Consider the following 21654-nt stretch of genomic DNA (forward strand, 5'->3'; position numbering starts at 1 on the left):
AGCCAGCGAGACCACGAACCCACCAGAAGGAAGAAACTCCGAACACATCGGAACATCAGAAGGAACAAACTCCGGACATGCCACCTTTAAGAACTGTAACACTCACCATGAGGGTCCGCAGCTTCATTCTTGAAGTCAGTGAGACCAAGAGCCCACCAATTCTGGACACAATTTGACTCCAGAAAATGGGTGTCCAACCTTGTGGCTTCCCTGGGCCACATAGGAAGAAGAAAAGAGTTGTCTTGGGCCACACATACAATACACTTACTATAGCAGATGAGCTAAAAAAAAAAAGAAAAGAAAAAAGTGCATGCATAATCTTTGTGATATCTGCCACCACAGATAAGCAAAATTGTCCTCTGATTCAAAAGGTTGGACACAGCTGCTCTAGCTATTTTATTATTAAATATGCAGGCAATTACTGTTTAAATGACGATTTCTTCACAAAATGAGATTAATATATATTAGTGGCTTAGCATTCATTTTAGACAACCATTTTAGAGATTCAAATCACACACTTGCTTACAGAAATTTTGTTGTCTTCAATGTCCCCATTGTGGTTTCTTTACCAAGCCTCTACTGTTCTTCACATCACCAAGTTGAAAAAAAACAAGGTGGGGGGGTGCAGAATGAAAATTGCATGGTACACCACAAGTTCAGATCCTCATCGACACAAGAGGTGCCTGAAGCAGTGGATGAGACTTTTCTCTGGATCACGAGCAGCCACATAAATGCTTAAAAGGGCCTGGCAGGAAGCATCAGTGGGTGATGTGGGTGATGTGGCTGGGAGGCTGAATGGAGAGCATTTGTTCTTCAGTTATCTATAGAAGGCAGCTGTCACTCAGCACCAGCTAAGGCCTTCCCATGAGGGAATTGGGGATCAGGTTTCCCAGATCTTTTTATGTATCAGGATAAGACAGAGATCCAGCTTTTTTGGAGTAATTATTTCCTATTTTAAAATATGGGTAGTTGATTAAATAAAAACAAACGAATGAACACCGTATGGGCACAACAAAACACATCTGTGGCTTGGATTCAGCTTGTGAATGATTACTGCAGATATTTATTCCAGAGGACACCCCTGGGTATGTCCTAATACAAAACCTAAATCTAAACTTAAGGCCCATGCTACCTTCAGAGAATAAATGACCCAGAAAAAGAACCACCTCTCCTAAGGAAGTATAAATTGTATAAATAACTGAGACCCAAACTTACAACTATACATTTTTCCTATTGGGCTGTTGCTAACCTCAATTAAGAAGGCTTGATGATATTTGTAAACTATCATCACTCCACCATGGTCCAGTAACATCTGATCCCTCCACCATGGTCCAGTAACATCTGAATGGTCAAGGAATACCTAAACATACGTACCAAAAATTTGTGTATGCTACTGTACCAATAAACCATTTGTTTCCATTTGATCTCTTAATGTGGTAATACATGTTATTTTCCCTGCCATTGTAAATAAACAAACCAAATGGAGGCTTGATGCAAGATGCAGTGTAGCATAGTGCCAACTCTGGACTCTGACTACTCAGGGTGTAAATTCTAACTCTTCTATTAACACCATGAAACTGAGCAAGTTAGTTAAACTCGTTGGGCCCATTTTCTCATTTATACAATGGAGATTTTAATAGTACAGCTACATAGGCCATTTTGCGGTTTAAAATACATCATGATTATAAAACACTTAATGTAGGGCTTGCCGCATAATGATCAAAGTTTGTTGCTGTTATCATTAATATCCTTAATTCTCATTATTACAAAGCTTGAGATACTACGAGGTGAACAAGTTCATAACAGCAATATAATGAAAATTTTAATAATTCCTTTTATACTTTAACAAAAATACGAGATTGGGTAATTTATTATTTTTACATGAGTAATAAATATTGTATTAAAATGTATTTAAAATTTACCACATTAATGTCTGCCAGTCATGCCAAATGACCAACATAAATGTGAATAAAACTCAGTCTTTGCCCATTTAATCTTAACCAAGCCTTTATAATTGTTAATGATTTGAACCTCTGCCTTGAAAGATCACATTACTTGATTGTCTTCAACTTATCTGAATGTGGTAGTGATTTCTGTAAATTTATAGGACCTTTGTCTCATGCAGCTCCATGGAGTTCCTGAACTTATGCACCTTTAAAATGGTATATACTTAATTAATTGTTGATCTGCTTCACATATGTATAATATTATTAGCTCACTAAACCAAGAAAACAGTGGTCCTTTAGGGAAAGAAACTAAATTACAACAGAGATTATAAATACCATATAAATATCTATTATTTATTGAACTGTCACAATTATTGCAAAAAATTACCTTTTAGTGGACAAAACAATTGATATTGCCCTTTTCTGGGAAAGAAATAATATAATATATGATGAATATTTTTGGCCAATATCCTCTAGACCTTGCCAGCTAACTGGCTCTCAAAATTTTGAATAATAAAAACTTGGTGATAGTAGAAAAATAGTAATTTTTTAAAAGTATGTGTACCATTATACAACTAAACAATTCATTCACCAGTGTTCACAATTCTATTGCCTTCTTTAAATCAAAATTTACATAGTTTTTCTTTTAGACTAAGCTCCTTTATGATACCAGGGTGCCCATTTCTCATTACCATTGAAATGTCTCGTGGGCATGTCACATTCTGGTACAACTCCTAATCCAGGATGACAGTTTAGTTCTTTTAAATCCAATTGAGAGCCTTATACTCATGAGCAGAGAACCTAAAGAAAGGTTAAGATACATTTCTTCCTTGATGTAAGTGATTTGTCTATTTTTAGTTTTCCTAAGGGTCATATTTCCATTTAGATTTATGTTTTTTATAGGTTAGGTAAAATATGCTTCCCTTTTGCAATATGAAATATGTAGTCTTTTAAAAAATTTCTTCAAAGCTATTAAACTGAAAAAAAAATTAATTTGGTCTATTCAGTTTGTTAGCACTTATCATTTTGGAAAGAGAGTGACTCTACTTTTGTATTTTGTAACATTTTCCCTACTATAGGGCAGTATCTTCTGTAAGTTCTTAGATATTAGCACCAAATAAATATGCAAAAAAATTCTATTATGTTAATTCTTAGAACCCCGGCTTGGCACTGCATCATTGACTAGATGGAGAAGAAATGAAAATAATACATTAGGAAGCAGTTTCCTGGTTCTTTTGAAAACAACTGGAGAGTCTTGTTGTTGACTGGAATATCTGAAGATCCTGTTTAATGCTTTCATTCTATGATTGTTAAGAATATGTGATAGAACTGCTGTATCCTGTTTCTTTATGACTTCCCTTCTGTTTGTTGATTAGAAATCCCTGAGCGGCTTTACATTATTAGTACAGTAGATATGTAGTATATTCCCATAACACCACTGCTGCTATTGACTAATAGTAATTATTTTAGGGCAGCTTTATGACAGTTGGTTTATGTTTTAGGGTGTCATTTGACTTGTGAAGCATTGAAATCTGGCTATTAAGCACACTGTTTTCTATGTGGTATGGAATGATTCTTAAAGCCCTGAGAAAATGGAAAATAAAAATATTTTTCCTTTTTACCATAATCACCTACGACTGTCACTCTATCATAAACTGCATAAACTTTATAACCTCAAAACATTTTGGAAAGGAAATGACAGAACTTGCTTACTCAATTGCTTCTATATACACCAAATATTTTTTAAAAGTAGTATGTTAAGTCCTTGAAAATATTTTGTTCTAATCAATATAAGCTGTTTAGGTTGGTTGTTCTACGTGGAAACAGCGAGGAAATTTATATTATGATGACTAGACCAGTCTTTGAACATTGCTTTGGTTATTGTTCCATTAGTAAATATTATAATTATTTCTGAGATTTACTCACCTTCAAAGAATGTTGGCAATGCCAACATTATTAACACTCCTCTAGTTAGAACAAAGGGGAAATATAATAACAAGACATAATAATAGCCAAATAAAGAGTGACTTAGAATGTACACCCTTATCTAGGATCCTGAGTAATTCGATTATTCTTAGGAAATACACTTTTATGCTAGAACAAAGACTTTTGAAATAGCTAGATTATTTCTGGGTGTCTTTTCATTTTGAATTAACTTGAATTTCAAGGAAACAAGGATAGTTTTTACTGATACAGTGCATAGAAGCTCTGTGTACAATGAAGAAAAGTAGGAAGGTGAGAAAAATGCCATTAGATTTTTCATCATTATACTATCTGATATGTGAATTTAACTAAAACTTATATACCTCATTAAAGTATAGTACTTCCTAACATAATTTCTTAATTTAAGTGTTCCCCGTAAGGTTTTTTTTATATATACTTAAGTACTGTTAAATATTTAAGGCAAATTCAGGTATAAAATAAGACTTATCGATATCTTATTCCAAGCATATTTGTTTCTCTCCTATTTTATTTTTATTCTGCCTTCATTTCCAAATTGTTTTACTCACAACTGTTTGTTTTTTCTATTTCATTCTGTGGTAAAGGTATTATTTGGCTAATTGTATAATTTCAGTGTCATTTCTAATATTCCAATTGTGATAGTATCAACACAAGATTAAATTTCTCTACACGGTTTATGAGAATGGAATGCCAAATTGAAACAGAACAGAGCACAAATGATCTAAATACAAAAAGAACTACAAAAATCACAGTTGTTTATAAAGGTTTTTTGTTTGTTTATATATGGTGCAGTACATTTGTTCCTCAGCCAAATGTTTCCACCTTGAGAAAGCTATAGAGAGTCTACGTAGTCCTAGTACCAATAATATGTTTTAACCTGAATGTACCTTATCTTTATTCGTAAACTGTGACTTTTTACACTGTTGAAACTTTTTTTTTTTTTTTTTTAAGACAATCTCACTCTGTCATCCAGTCTGGAGTGCAGCAGTGGTGTGATCTTGGCTCACTGCAACCTCTACCTTCTGGGTTCAAGCAATTCTGGTGCCTCGGCCACCTGAGTAGTTGGGATCACAGGTGTACGCCACCAGGCCTGGCTAATATTTTTTTGGTATTTCTAGTAGAGACGAGTTTTGCCACATTGGCCAGGCTGGCCTGAAACTCCTGGCCTCAAGTGATCTGACTGCCTTGGCCTCCAAAAGTGCTGGTATTACAAGTGTGAGCCACTGTGCCTGGCCTGAAACTCGTAATTCATTTCCATTAATATTAATCTCACCTTTTCCAATAATTAATTGATTTCACAGGTATTAGTCCCCTATAGTCATTGAATGGCAAATGAAATTATTTATAGCAAATAAACAGATTAATTATCTGCCAGCAGGCTGAGATTAGTTTCTTTAAAAAATGTTTATTATTTAAAACATTCAGCTGTGATCTTGGCTTTCTTGTGAGGTTCAATAGTTTCTGTTGAATAAAGGAGAGAAATGGCAAAGAATTTACTTCAGTGAAATTTGAATTTCATTAACTTAATGTGGTCTCATCACAAATAATAGTACTTAGAACAACTAGTACAGCTGCTGGACCCAGGAACACAAAGCAAAGGAAGATGAAATTGTGTGTACATTGATATTGGTACACACATCAAATGGTGTGATGTGAATTTAGATGTGGGCATGGGAGGAATAGGTGAAGATGTTAGAAAAAAAATCAACTGTGTCTTGTTCCATTCCAGGTGGCTGCTTCTTTGGTTGTGCTGTGGCTACTTGGAAAGTGAGTATTCCATATCTTATTGGGTAGATTGTGTTTTATTTCTGTTGATTAAATATTGTAATCCACTATGTTTGTATGTATTGAAATCCACTTTGTTTCATTTCTCCCAAGCATTATGGTAGTGGAAAAATAAGGTTTTTTGTTTAAATGATGACCATTAGTTGGGTGAGGTGACACATGCCTGTAGTCCTAGCTCCTCCACAGGCTGATGCAGGAAGATCACTTGAGCCCAGGCGTTCAGGGCTGTAGTGTTGTATCATTGTGAATAGCCACTGCACTCCAGCCTGGACAATATAGCGAGATCCTATATCTAAAATAAAATAAAATAAAATGAATAAATTGTGAGCATGTGCAGCTCCTGCAGTTTCTAAAGAATATAGTTCTGTTCAGTTTCTGTGAAACACAATAAAAGTATTTGAAATAACATTACATATTTAGGGTTTTCTTCAAATATTTTAATTTAATAAAGAACAACTCAATATCAATAGTGAGAAAACATCTATTTTCTTGCAATAATAGTACGATTTTGAGGTTAAAGGTGTGTGCTCTTCTAATGCAATATATTGTATTTCTTTAGACTCAAGTTTAGTTCCATTTACATGTATTGGAAATTCAGTAAGTAACTTTGGCTGCCAAATAACAATTTCCCTTTTGCTTTACAGCACTCCTCTTCAAGACAAAGGGAATAGTACTCATAGTAGAAATAACAGCTATGCAGTGATTATCACCAGCACCAGTTCGTATTATGTGTTTTACATTTACGTGGGAGTAGCCGACACTTTGCTTGCTATGGGATTCTTCAGAGGTCTACCACTGGTGCATACTCTGATCACAGTGTCGAAAATTTTACACCACAAAATGTTACATTCTGTTCTTCAAGCACCTATGTCAACCCTCAACACGTTGAAAGCAGGTACTTTACTAGGTCTAAGAAATGAAACTGCTGATCCACCATCAATAGGGCCTGTGGTTTTGTTGGTTTCCTAATGGCAGTGCTGGCTTTTGCACAGAGGCATCTGCCCTTTGTTGAACCTCCTTTGGACTGGCATGCACATATCTCAGATATTATAGGTCATCATATATTGTTGCTCCTAATATTTCTGTGTTAGATAGAGTAGCTTGGTTTGTAAGAATGTGATGTTGGTGGGACTGTAGCAGCACAAGAAGTCCCTTATGGGTCAGTCATACCTCTGTTTTCAAATATTTGGTCTAGCTCTCTTCTGGGCATCTTGTTGCCAATATATAGTATTGCTCAAAAGGGCAGGAGATTTGAAGTGAGCAAGGAAAATATATTTTTTCTATTGATTAAGTCTTTTGATGGGGTAGAATAATTTAATTTCATGCTCAAAGTTATATGGTAGGGGGGAATCCCAAATGCATTTTAAAACTATTTTTATATCATCATATTTGAAGTAATAGAAAGTCAGAGTAGTAGAATAAAGGTACTAAAAATTTTAAAAACTAATAAGGTACTTTGAAAGAAATAAATTATGTTGATTCCTCATTAGACAAATTTGCACTTAAAGACTGAGGTTAATAAGGATTTCCCCAAGTTTTTTCATAGCAACGTGTGAACACTTTCTCTGTTGAGGCATTTATGGTATGAAAAGATGAGTAAGGCACAGTTCTTGCCCTGGAGGAGGTCACAGGTGAGAGGAGGAGTTGACACAAAAACATTTGATATAAAGCAAGGAATAAATTCTAAGACTAAAATTTTCAGAAATCTAAAAAACTCAAGATAAGAAAAACCCATCATATTTTCTGGGTTACAAAATTTCAGTGTTATTAGCATGTAGGAAGATCTCGATATTTATTCTGAAGCCCATGTGTGTCGCAGAAATCTTGCCTCATTTGGATATACTCATCACCATCCTCTGTTTTGGAGCTAAGGATTTTAGACTCAAGATGTCCAATTAACTTGATCCGTTGATTTTATTTTTCATGGAAATCTGAGACCCAGAGAAGGCAGGAGATTTACATTTCTAGAAGAGTCAGACATGAGCCATGAGGCACAGTGGAAAGAACATGAGCATTACCTGAGCTCTGAGTTGGTGCTATAAGAGCAGTGATCATGGGCAAGTGACTCTTCTGAGCCTTGGCCTCCTCACCTGTTAAGTGGGGAAAAGAATATTTCAGAAGATCTTTGTGAGAATGAAATTTACTTGCCTGCTACATAGCCAATGGGAAATCAATATAAGTTCCCCATGGTTCCCTTTTATGGGGTGTTGTTCCCACAGAGGGTGCACTGGCCATTCCACCTCTTCTTTTCCAAGATCCTCATTCCCTTTAACGCTATTCATAGTTGGTTACAAACCATTTGAAATATAATAAGCACCAGGATGGTTTTTTCTTTCTACCAAAGCAAATTTCATTTTCTAAACACTGTATATAAATATCAATGGCTATTGTTTTCAATTTTTGATTATTATGAAAAGATACAAATATGTTTAATTAAATATGCTAAAGAATGTATTAATAAATATGTATTAAATAATTCCTACATATAAGGCCTTTTTGCTTGGGGTATGGGTGATACAAAATAAATGTGGCATGAACCCACTGACCTCTAGCAATTTATAACCTAGAAAAAGAGTTAAGATATGTTTATAAGTTCCTGTGATATAAGACATGCATAATGTCATTATAACAGAGGTGCAAACAAGATGTATTAAGTATGTCCAGAGGAGGAAGAGATTAATCCCAGCTGGAGGAAACACTGATGCTTTCTTGCAGCAGGGGCATTTGAGTTGAGAAAGGGAGAAAACATAGATTTTGACAATGAGAGCTGAGGGGAAAGGGGTTTCAGGTGGAGGGAACCGCATGGGGAAAGCAGGGAGGTAGGAAAGTGTAGAGTGTGTTTGAAGAATAGACCAGTTTGGCTGAAACAGGATATTTGAGCAGAGGAAGCTTGTACTAGGTAGGTGGGTTGAGGCCAAATTATGAAAGGCATTAAATATTAAACTAGGAATTTTGGACTTTATCCTGCAGTTTATGGGGGGTAAATGATAAGGTTCAATATCATTTTATTTGTACAGTATTATGTTACACTTTATCTAACTGTTTGCTTAATTCCTGTCTAGACAATGAATTCCTCAAGGGCAAGGAGCATGGCTTATTCACCTGTTATTTCAGTGCCTAGCATTGTGCCTGGTACATAGTGGACACTTGTATATAACCTTTTTTAATTGAAGCAACAAGTTATCAACCTTACAAATGTAAATCCGTGATTCAGATGACAGGTTGAAATGTAGATTGTCCGCGAAGAGGGCAGAAAGAGAGTATGACAAAGGAGGACAAGACAGTGTGGCAGGCAGGGAGAGAGAGTAGCCAGGGTTTCGGAAGAGGTATGTCAAAAAGATATGGAAGTTAGAGGAGAAGGAGACCCCTATGTTATGGAATACAAATGGAAGGGAAATGATGACAACAGTTAAGTTGTCATTAAATGCAAGGTTGCAAAAATAAGATTGTAATAGCAGGATGAGTACCCACCTATTCCTGACATAATTTATAGTAAAAGCTATTTCAGAGACATTGGTTGTTACTTGAATCTTACAGGAATCTGAAACTTTTTAAAAGGTTTTAAAGTACAAGACAATAACTTGAACACATAATTATTTAGAATGTTTGGAAAGAAATGAAAATTTCTAAGTCTTTATCTGATTCTATTTGCTAATTCTTATTTGGGTTCTGAATGCATCTACTGTTATCCAAATTTAATATTGAATATATTGATATATCTTTAAAAAATTACTGTATTTTGAGGAATTTGTCATCTTGTATATTATAGGTGGGATTCTTAATAGATTCTCCAAAGATATAGCAATTTTGGATGATCTTCTACCTCTTACCATATTTGACTTCATCCAGGTATGTAAAAATAAGTACTGTTAAGTATGTCTGTATTATTAAAAAAATAACAAAAGCAAATGTGATTGTTTTCATTTTTTATTTGATTGAGATTTGAAGTCCTGTCTATTGCATTAATTTTGTAATTATCCAAAGCCTTCAAAATAGACATAAGTTTAGTAAATTCAATAGTAAGTCAGAACTGTTTACCTGGCCCAAACCTGAGGCAATCCCATATTTAGATGTAATAGCTGTCTACTTGGGAGTGATTTGAGAGGCACAAAGGACCATCTTTCCCGAAATCACTGGCCACAAAGTGTGACATTTTGGCATTGGCATCACTATTTGATGGAAGCCAACCTCCCCCCAAAAGGCCTGTATTAGAATGAAGATGGATTCCCTGGGTGGGTTACACTTGAAACTAGCCTCACCCGTGAACACTTTGGCACAGATTAGCTAGCCCATTCCCCCACAGTAAGGACCATAAGGAAGGGACAGAAGCAAAGATAAGTTTTTGAACAAAAGAGAGGGGAAAGAAAAATCTAGGGTTTTATGAGGGCTGTCCCTGAGTGATAGATGTGAATAGGCCTCCAGGGCAGGCTGGTTCAGAGGCTGACTATTTGGGTTGGGGTGACTGACTGGTGGTGAGAGTGGAGAAGAAAAGGGGAGTGGAGGAGATGAAAGTGACCTTGGGACATTAGGTCTCCATAAGTGACAGGATATAAGGAGTGTTGTAAGCTGTGGTTGTTGGACCAGGTTTAAGCACAGCTTCCTGAGCTTCCTGACTGGTTCAGGTCAAGCTCCAGCGAGCAAATGCCACAGTCTCAGTGATCTCCTTAGAGAAACAGTTGGAATAGGATGCTGCCCATATTGGGATGAGTCATTGTCCCCTCTTGCTCTTTCCCCACCCCTGCAAAATAGTAATACTGTATTTGATTGAACATATAAAACAAAAGAAGGATTATCACATAAGTGTGTATATATAACCAACATTGGCAGGTGCAGAAAAACCAGACTGTCAGTTTGCCTCATCTGAAATGATTGACACAAACAAATATATTTACAGTTCCAAGTGAACTTTGGCATTTTGGATATCCTTCAGTTGTTCTGTTTAAAGATATAACTTAGAAGCAGCTGATGGAATATTTAAATCCATGCGTTGAATTCATGCATTCAAAGAAACATGTCCTGTGTCACTAAATGCTGATATTTGTTTTTCATGTTAAGAGTGTAAATAACTGGTCCCAAATATAATATTATTACATCAGATAAAAACTGGAATGTGAACCTCTTAACTTGATTGTGAAAGTGTTTGCCAGTGGTGCCTCTTCATAATTATTTGAGGCTTACTTCAGAACTCCTCTGGAAGAGTTAATTTTTAAATATGCATTTTATAAATTAACATTTTTGACATATGTGATGGCTCTCAATTTTTTTCTTTTACACCAATTTGAATCATTTCTGCTCAAATTTTTTTTAATTGAGACAGAGTCTCACTCTGTTGCCCAGGCTGGAGTGCAGTGATGCAATCTTGGCTGACTGCAACCTCTGCCTCCTGGGTTCAGGCAATTCTTTTGCGTCAGCCTCCAGAGTAGCTGGGATTACCCGCGCCCATCACCATGCCTGGATAATTTTTGTATTATTACTAGACATGGGGTTTCACCACATTGGCCAGGCTGCTCTTGAAGTCCTGAACTCCTGACCCCAAGTGATCCACCTGCCTCAGCCTCTTAAAGAGCTGGAATTATAGGTGTGAGCCACTGCACCATGCCCTGTTCAACTTTTAATGCTAAGATTCATTTGTTGCTGTTTCACAAGTGATTAGGCAGAGGTCTTTTATATTAATTTACCTATTTTATTTGTAAGAGAGTCTCATATTAAGGAAGCATAATATATGACAATCCAAATACAGTACAAATTTGGTTAATTTTGATTTTGTTAAATAATTAATCACGGGGGTCCTTTAAATGGTGAGCTCCTCTGGTTATACTTATGTTATACCTCTGATTATACTTAATTTCAAACAAATGAAATTTCATTCTATTAATGACATTTCAGAAGCAGATCTGTTGCACAAAATAAAGCGTACCTATAAATTTTCTTTTTTTAAAATAAAGTCTCTGTTCACTCTATTTTCTATTATTTTTCTCTTTTTAAAATTTGAATTTTACTGTGGCAAGTCCACTTAACATGAGATTTACCCTCTTAACAGATTTTTATGTGTCAAATACAATATTGTTCACCATGGGTAAAATGTTGCACAGCAGATCTCTGGAACTTATTCATTTTGCACTACTGAAATTTTATACCTGTTGATTAGTAACTCCCCATTTCCCTCTCTCCCCATCCTGTTACTCATGGTTCTGTTCTTTGCTTCTTTGAGTTTGAGTATTTTGATATCTCATATCATCTTCATTCTATTTTCTAACTTTGACAATGTTCTGACAAATTTGCTTTCTGGATTAGAGCACTGTATAGTGAAAATTGAAAATCTGGGTTATTTTCTGCAGATTCCCACTGTTTTACCTTGAGCAGACACTTATCTTGAAGGGTCTCAGGTTTGTCACTTGTAGAATGGGGAATATAAACTTGATAATGGTCCCTTTCAGTTCTAAAGTTATATCAGTTGAAAATACATGTGTCACTTATGGAAACAGGTAGAGAACTGCTCACTGAATAGCATATGGATGTTATAAAGTGGTTTTTTATTAATCCTTTCTGCTGACAGTTACTTTATTTACACTTTATTCAAATGGGTTATTGTGAAGTAAGTGTTAGCAGACTTTGTACCTTTTAAAAATGTATGTATTTGGTGTAACGTAGAAATATAGAAATTTATTAAGTATGATTTATTTCAATGTTAAGCATGAGAAAATATGCTCCAAAAGGTTAGATAGCTTGCCTAAATGACAAGCTTATATTTCAAGCAGAACTTTCTGAATCAAAAGACTCCAAGACGAATGCCCAACTTTCAAAAACTGTCTAACCAAAATAAATCCTAAGATTCACCTTCATACTAAAATTATTTAAAAATAGTTTATTTTAAATTAATATTCACTTAAAATGTATTTATCATACAATACTTTAAAGTGTCTGGGAAATGAAAATATCCCAAGATCAAAGAACACCATGTTTTCAAAACTTCAAAAATGTTATCAGTGACCTAAACAATTTTTAAAATTTTCATACTTGCAAATGGCTACTTTTTGACTAGGAATAGAATGGGGAGAGTATTTAGAAATAAATCACTGACACACTTTGTCCACTTTGCCGTGTGAAAACGTTTACTCACCAACATGTTTTCTTTGATCTGACAGTTGTTATTAATTGTGATTGGAGCTATAGCAGTTGTTGCGGTTTTACAACCCTACATCTTTGTTGCAACAGTGCCAGTGATAGTGGCTTTTATTATGTTGAGAGCATATTTCCTCCAAACCTCACAGCAACTCAAACAACTGGAATCTGAAGGTATGACAGTGAATGTGCAATACTCATCTTGTAAAAAAGCTATAAGAGCTGTTTGAGATTCTTTATTGTTAATCTACTTTAAAAAAAATTTCTGCTTTTAAACTTTTACATCATATAACAATAATTTTTTTCTACATGTATGTGTATATAAAAGGAAACTATATTACAAAGTACACATGGATTTTTTTTCTTAATTAATGACCATGTGACTTCATTTTGGTTTTAAAATAGGTATATAGAATCTTATCACAGTTGGTGTACAGGACATTCATTTATAATAAACTTATATCAATTAAATTAAAAAAGGATAGTGCTGCTATTACTAAAGGTTTCTCTGGGTTCCCAAATGATACTTGACCAAATTTGTCCCTTTGGCTTATTGTCTTCAGACACCCTTTCTTCATGTGTTGGAGCTGCCATTTCGTGTGCCCCCAAACTCTACTTGAACTGTTACGGAATCACATTTTGCAGTGACAGCCTTAGTGTGGGTGCATTTTCAGGCAATACTTTTTCAGTGTATTTCTGCTTTGTAGATTATTAGCTAAATCAAGTCACATAAACTTCCTTAATTTAGATACTTGAAAAAATTGTCTTAAAAGAAAATTTTTTTCAGTAATAATTAATTTAGAATTAGCCAGAAACTCCCAGTGGTAGCCAAGAAAGAGGAATAAATATTGGTGGTGATTATTTAAGTTTCCATCTCTGGTAGCCAAGGGAAAAAGGAGGGTAACTCATTAATAAAATAACAAATCACATCTATTCAAAGAATGGCACCAGCGTGAAAAAAACCTTTTTAACCAATGGCATTTGTGATATGATTACTCTAATTTAGTCTTTTTCAGGTACAAGGTATTGTGAAATTACATTTTGTGTTTATGTTGTTTGCAATTTTTCTATGGAAATATTTCACAGGCAGGAGTCCAATTTTCACTCATCTTGTTACAAGCTTAAAAGGACTATGGACACTTCGTGCCTTCGGACGGCAGCCTTACTTTGAAACTCTGTTCCACAAAGCTCTGAATTTACATACTGCCAACTGGTTCTTGTACCTATCAACACTGCGCTGGTTCCAAATGAGAATAGAAATGATTTTTGTCATGTTCTTCATTGCTGTTACCTTCATTTCCATTTTAACAACAGGTACTATGAACTCATTAACTTTAGCTAAGCATTTAAGTAAAAAATTTGTTAATGAATAAAATGCTGCATTCTTATAGGTTATCAATTTTCGGTATCTTTAGAGTTTAATAATTAACAAATTTGTTGGTTTATTATTGAACAAATGATTTCTTTGAATTTCCATTTTTTATTGTTAAACAAATAATTTCCTTGAAATTGGATATACATATATATATATATAGTATTATCCCTGTTTTCGCAGTTTTAAAAACCGATGCACACAGATTGTCAGATAGCAATTCTGTGGCTGAAGGGGAAAAAATGTCACCTCTTCATACTCATATTGGTGAAGAGTCCTAGCTTCAAAATTAATAGATCCCTAAAGAGGGGAAATGAAACATCCGCATTTACACATACACACACACACACACACACACACACACACACACACACACACACACAGAGTTCCCTTTGTCGGTAAGTTTTGTTTTTTTAAATGTCTACTAAAATTTATCGAATTGTGAGTTTTGCACAAAGAAAAACTGTCACAGAAAAGAAAGAAAGTGTCATGTGTTTCAAAAGAAAAAAAGAAAAGAAAGTGCCATGTTTTTCAAATACAAATTTTCTGGATTGATTTTACGATCTTTAGTGAAAAAGAAAGTATTTCATAATAAGTAAAATAAAAATCTATGTAGGTAAATTTGTTTCTCTAAGAATTTGAATTTCTGAGTATTTATGATAAGTGTTGAAGTAACTTGTTATATGAGACAGTGAATATTGGCAGAGCAAATGCCAAATCAATGCCAAATCTGTAGGATCATTTGATTGTAAGAACAGAATTCTACTCAAACCAAAAGCAGGCATTTGTTGGAGTTAAAGGAAGGCCTCGTGGAACACCGAGAAGGTGGTGCCATTTGACTCTTAAAGAAGCTGCAACAGGCACAATAGAGTCAGCTGCAGCTCTTCTTCTTGAGTCTATATCTGTCCTGGGTCCATTCCTTTTTGTGGCTGCTTCATTCCTTTCTCTCTCTGAAGACTGGTTTTTCTGGTGTACCAGGGCTATGCCACATTGACTTTATGTAGTGTCTCCATTCTGGCCTCCTGAATTAACAGGAGAGTTCCTCTGTACAAACGCAAAGTCTTGGAGAGAACAGAAAACAGGTTCCTTTTGGCTCAGGGGTCCAACTGCAGTCTACTCTGCTGCTATGAGGATAATGGGTTCGCCACCTTTGTTGTTCTCTCAGCTAGGGCAGTGGGAAATGACTCTATGAAAGGAATATACATGGGCAGGCAAATGTACTAATCCTCATCAGTACTGTAATTTTAAGCAACTTTAAAAAATCTTTTAAGTTATTTGAAAATAGGATCAAAGAAGCCTGAATTACATAAATGAAGATTTGTTAACAATTAATTCAAACCAATATAACACATGCTATAACATGGTTGAGTGTGATTGAGACTTGATTTATTAGGGGCAATAATCAAAACATTTAACAATCATTATAGTACAGAACTTACCAATCAAATCAGATGCTCAGCCAGAGTGGATGTTGGCCACCCAGCTATTATTATCCCTGGCTCAGTTGGTCTTCAGCTGTGTTAACTTGCAAACACTAATTAACTCTCTAAGCCCCTCATTTTCCTCAAGTGTAAATAGACACAATAATATTACCTATTCCATGGGTGTAGGGTGAATAGTAAATGTAATAATTTGTCCGAAACACTTGGGATAGTGCCTGGTCCATGGTAAATACTAAATAAATGTTATCTGACTTATTATTAAAATTTTATCTTCTCAGCTTAACCTTCAGAACAAGTAATATATTGGGGTCTAGATAAATCTTACCTATATTAAAATAATTTAGTACTACATGCAGATATATGCTGTGTATATTATGCCTTCTGTTAGAGGAATTGCAGAAACAAAAATTTCAATTAATAATAAGATGAATTATTCCTCCTAATTGTAGAACCTTTTGACAGTTTTATCATGCATTACAGATGTAAGAACTCTTGATTGGGACTTGATAGTCTAACTTTATAATAATTTAAGAACATTCCTCTTAGAGAATTTGTATGGCCATAATACTGAACACTTATGAATTTTAATTAGCGGTCCTTTTTAGCCCTAAAAAAAATTTATTGTAATTAAACACTTAAGTATTGTTCTTCCCAGGAACACTAATCTTTTTTTTCTTTTCTTTTTTTTTTTTACATGGAGGGTAATCTTTTCTCTTTCCAAATGGCAGACCTGTTAGTTTTCTGACTGTCCGGTGAAATTCTAAGTCCACTTACTTCCCGATAGCATGCAATTAGCAAAGGTCCTCCTTGCAAAGGCACAGAGCACATCTAAACATCTTGCAGATGCTGTTTGGACACTCTTCCCCTGCTTTTGGTTTCTTCGTAGAGGAGCTCATCTGGATACAGGATCTCTTTTCCCCATTGCCCATTCTAATATTTGTTACTGCTATTACTTATAGAATAATAGTAGAAGAGACAAATATGGTACCTACCCAGTACCAACAACACCTCCAACGCCAGTAACATTTTTTAAAAAGGGCAACACTTTCCTAATGTTCAATCACTCTTTGATTTAAAATCCTGGTTGAATACTTACTACATGCAGAGCATTATTCTATTAGTAGATGCTGTGATGAACTGAGACTTAAAAATTGTTAAAATTAGCATAAAATTGAAATGTAAATTTAATGTGATATGTGCCCTAGGAGAAGTGTGAATAAAGTCGTTCACAGAAGAGAGAAATAATATGAGGTTCATTTATGTCTTTTTTGCATCTATAGGAGAAGGAGAAGGAAGAATTGGTATTATCTTGACTTTAGCCATGAATATCATGAGTACATTGCAGTGGGCTGTAAACTCCAGCATAGATGTGGATAGCTTGGTAAGTCATTATCATCTTTTTAACTTTTATGAAAAAAATTCAGACAAGTAAAAAAGTATGAGTAATAGCATGAGGAAGAACTATATACCCTATATTGAGCTCAAGAAATAAAACATTACAGATAAATTGAGGGTCATTGTGTATCTTTCATTAAATCCTTATCTCTTCTTTCCTTCTCATAGATAGCCACTATGAAGATCTAATACTGCAGTGAGCATTCTTTCACCTGTTTCCTTGTTCAGGATTTTCTAGGAGAAATACCTAGGAGTTGTATTGCTGGGTCATAGAATTCACCCATGCTTAACTGAGTGGTGCCAAATTGTCCTCAAGTCTGTTGTACTGACATATATCCCCATCAAGAAAGTACAAGAGTTCTGATAGCTACATATCTTCAACAACACTTGGTGTCTGATAGATGTGAAGTGATTACTAAAAATATAGGGCAGCTGGATACATAATTATTGGCTTTTGCTGTTCTCTTACATTAATTTCTTATTCATGTTGATTACTCATTTGTCACCTAGATTGTTTTTTCTTCCTTAATTAATTTGTAGGAATTTATGAATTATGGATCGATCGTCAGCTCTATACATTTCAAACATAATCCCTCAGTCAGTGGCTTGGCTTATAGAGTCTTTTGATGAAAAGAAGCTTTTAAGTTTAATAAAGTTCAGTTTATTGTCTTTTCCTTTATGTTTTGTGCTTTTGATATCTTGATTAAGAACTCCTTCCTTATCTTGGGTTCTCAAATTTAGCAGCATAACATTTTCATACTATTATTTAAATTTTTTTCACATTGTTTAGTGATAGCGCCTTTCTTATTCCTAAAGTGTTTATCATTGCCTTCTCTCTTTTTGCTTGATAAATATTGCCACACATTTGTATACTTTATTAGTGTGTACAAAGACCACATTTTAGTTGTATTATTTCTCTTGTTTTGGTTTTCTAGAATGCAGAGCCATTAATATTACAGTAATGCGTATGTGCTAATACCATATCAGGGGCACAAATCCCATTGCAGCCGGACTGCAAAATTAAAGGAAATGATGCACATTTACTTATTTTTGTTTAAAAAACCAAATGCATATGTTTCAATCAGACTACATGGTTGGTCTGGATAGCTTCATCATTGAATTTTTAAAGTATTTTTGTACTACTGTATTTAAAATTATTCATTCACCACTGCTTTTGTAGATGGTTTAGAAACCCAAGTTAGGAATGACTGTGCAACAATATTATTTTACTTTTTAAAATTATACTTTTTGCTTAAGTTTCTTTCCTTGTTCTCTGAGGCAGTGTTCATGTTCCCAAACCACACATGTTTATTCAGCTATAAAATTTGTATGATCAACTCCTATCAGAACAAACATCATTATAAAAAATATCTCCAGGGAAAAGAAAACCCTTTTAATGCTCTCTTCTGGTCCATGTGTCTTCTTATTTTCTTTAAGCATTTTCATAGCCTATTGAGCTGTAATTTAATTGGAACGTGATTTATACTAAAGTTGGTTTCTTTAACTTTTTTTCTTAGTTTGATTAGCTCTCTTTAGCTTCTGTAGTTCTGTCTTTAATTCCATTCCAGTATGCTTTTGGAGTTGGGTTTCATAAATGTATAGAAATGTTTCTGTTGGAAAACAGCAGGAGAATATTAAATAAATATTGTGCTTACATCTATTTAATTCTTTGCCCAACTTTCTACAAGTTTGACTTTACATTTAAGCTCCTCATGCATTTACATGTTTCTTTACCTAAAAACATCTTTTCACCATGGATGTGTACAATTCCTTTCTCTTTGCTGTATTAATTTTCTTGGTTTACATAGTAGCCTCTACACACTGATGGCAAAACCTCTGTTTGGTGCATTTCTACTCTGCATGTTCAATCTCCATGGAAGTTTCTGTAAGGTATTTTCATTCCTCTAGTTTTTCACATTTGCATCCTGGCTTCGTGACCTGTGCTTTGATATCGTGCCTTTCATCTTGTGGCATTGAAGGATCTTTGCAAGGACCTATTATGTTATAATACAGTCTATGAAAAATATCAATATTTGCATTTGATCACATTTAAAAAATCACATTCTTTTGTTCGAATATCAAAGCTAATATGTGAGTGATTTCCTTGCCAAATAGCACAAGTAGCCTTTCCTGGGTGTTTATGGGCATTTATCTGGTTAATGATTCCCATCATACTGCTGTTACCCATGCCATTGCTAAACTTATACAGTAACTTTTTTGTTTTCACCTTAGCATATGTTGAGAGTAGGAAATAGATAGGACTATGCCCTCAAATTTTACGTTTATATGATGTTAATCCTAAAGGTCCTTGTGACTTCTGAAGTAAAAACTCAGTGTTGTCATTTTACTTACTGAATTGTTAGCTGAATTTAGAGTTGAGTTTACAATGGAGTAAACAAGGTGTTTAGTTTGATGTATACTTTTAGTTTTTCAGAAAAAAATGTTTATACTTGGAAAGAATAGTTTATTTACCCATCTGGCCTAGTTTAGACAAGAACACAGAGTCAAATATCAACAGAATTCTGAAGTTATGAAAATGACAGTGTGGCTTTTTTTTTTGACCTTCCACCTGGCGCTTATGCCCAAGTGCCCAGCTTTCTTCAGCTCTCAACTAATAAAGGTAATGTTTAGATAACATTTAACCTCGAGTTGCATTGTGTTTATGATCACATATCTCAAATATTGGTACACAAAACTGTACAACAACCTTTTTTATTAGATTTTCCTATGAAATTCCTTATATTCCCTAAGATAGCTTTTTCCCACCTTCTTCTCCCTTCTCCCTTCTCGGGTGCTCCAGTAATTCCAACCCCTGCAGCCAGTGACTTTATTATATCCTTTTTTAAAAATCTAAAAAAAAAAATTTTGATGCAACCAGAAAGAATTTTCTCATTTCTCTCCACCAGTTGCACCAGCCTACTGCACCTCTCCTCATGCACCACCTTCTGCCTGTGTTCTTGCTCCTATATTCAGGAGCAAGTAATATGCAATACCTCCCTCTTTGTGGGATCTTTCTCATTAGCATAAAAATACTTTCTCTTGATCTCCAGCTGCTACCCCATTTCTTTGACCTATATATAGCAAAATATTTGAGAAAGGACCACTTTCCATGTTTTCCTCAACCTACTTCCATTTTTTTCTCAATCCACTTTCATTTCATTGTTTTCCTCAACCCATTCTTTCCACAATCTACTTCATTTTATTTCCATCAGCCCCATAACTCAGGATCAACATCTTGCCAGAGCCAATTTCCTTGTCTCCCTTAACAGCTCCAGCAGTATTTATGCCATGGACAAATTATTCTTCTTGTGATACTTTCTCTCTTGCTTCCATGACACTACTCCCACTTCATTTTCCTTCTACCTCTCTGGCTCCTCCTTGGTCCTTTTTCCTGGCCCCTTCTCTCTTTCAGATCTCTAAACATCAGCTATATCTCAGCCCTGTTCTACTGACACTCTCTAGCTGTTATTTTCTAAACCCATGCTTCTGAAACCATCTCTTGATGAATATTGGAAGGCCGAGGCAGGCGAATCACTTGAGGTCAGGAGTTTGAGACCAGCCTGGCCAACGTGGTGAAACCCCGTGTCTCCTAAAAATACAAAAATTACCTGGCCATGGTGGCATGCACCCAGCTACTTGAGAGGCTGAGGACAAGAATCGCTTAAACCTGAGAGGTGGAGGTTGCAGTGAGCTGAGATCGTGCCACTGCACTTCAGCCTGGGCAATAGAGGGGACGCCATCTCACACACACACACACACACACACACACACACACACACACAAAGAAAATAAACCATCTCTTGATGAATCATAAATTTGTGTCTCTAGTTTATACCTCTATCCTGCTCTCTAAATGTGTATCTAACTGTCATCTTGACACCATCATATGTTCATAAAACACAATTATAGAATGTCTTTCAGTAGGCTTGACATTTTAAGGCATGAGTTTCTGTTCAATATCTCCTTAAAATATACCCAGGGTCTCAGGAGACTATTAAAACAGGACAAAGCTTCTGTTCTACTTACTAATGTGTCTGGCCTTATTTGGCAGGTTGGATAAAAAGTCATCTGAACATTGTCACTTTATGAATAATATAGTTTAATAGTTTGTGAATCACCCCTGCAATTTAAAAAATAGTAAAATTATCAGAATCTAATTTAATAATTCCTATTGGAACACCCCATGTTAGGGGATTTCCAGTTATTTCAATTGATATCTCAATGTTTTAAAAATTGTTTATTTCTATTACTAATTCACTCTTTATTTTAACATAAATTGTGGCTATCTATATTCATTTCAATTGTATTTCTCACACCATTCTATAGATAGGGTGAAAAGAAAAGTGTTAATTTTTTAAAACTTCGTACCTCAAATACTATATGAATTTATAGTTGTTATTGCTAAAGCAATTATATTTTTTCCTCCAAAACAAAGCTATGTGCTGGTTTATTTTCTTTGGACTCATAAGATGCCTTCCATTTTTAGTAACATAAGTCTTCTCTTTCTCCTATTCTTAGCTACTTAAGCATTATGTAGCTTAAATAAGCACTTAAGATTCCTATCTGTATGAATGAATAAAGATTAAATAAATAAGATCTAGATAGGGTGACAAGGTGATGCTTCAAACTG

At 34.9% G+C, this 21654-nt stretch overlaps 1 protein-coding gene across 1 annotated transcript in view; it reads left to right on the plus strand.

The window, feature by feature from the left end:
* Positions 1–21654, plus strand: part of CFTR (CF transmembrane conductance regulator) — a 185195-nt gene that overhangs the window by 114236 nt on the left and 49305 nt on the right. Inside the window, exons 16-21 of the mRNA XM_003261240.2 lie at positions 5638–5675; positions 6338–6588; positions 9463–9542; positions 12839–12989; positions 13902–14129; positions 16910–17010. Of these exons, the coding sequence (XP_003261288.2) occupies positions 5638–5675; positions 6338–6588; positions 9463–9542; positions 12839–12989; positions 13902–14129; positions 16910–17010 (849 nt within the window). The remainder of the gene's footprint in view (positions 1–5637; positions 5676–6337; positions 6589–9462; positions 9543–12838; positions 12990–13901; positions 14130–16909; positions 17011–21654) is intronic.

The sequence above is a fragment of the Nomascus leucogenys genome, chromosome 13 (genome assembly GCF_006542625.1).
Source record: "Nomascus leucogenys isolate Asia chromosome 13, Asia_NLE_v1, whole genome shotgun sequence".
NCBI lineage: Eukaryota > Metazoa > Chordata > Mammalia > Primates > Hylobatidae > Nomascus > Nomascus leucogenys.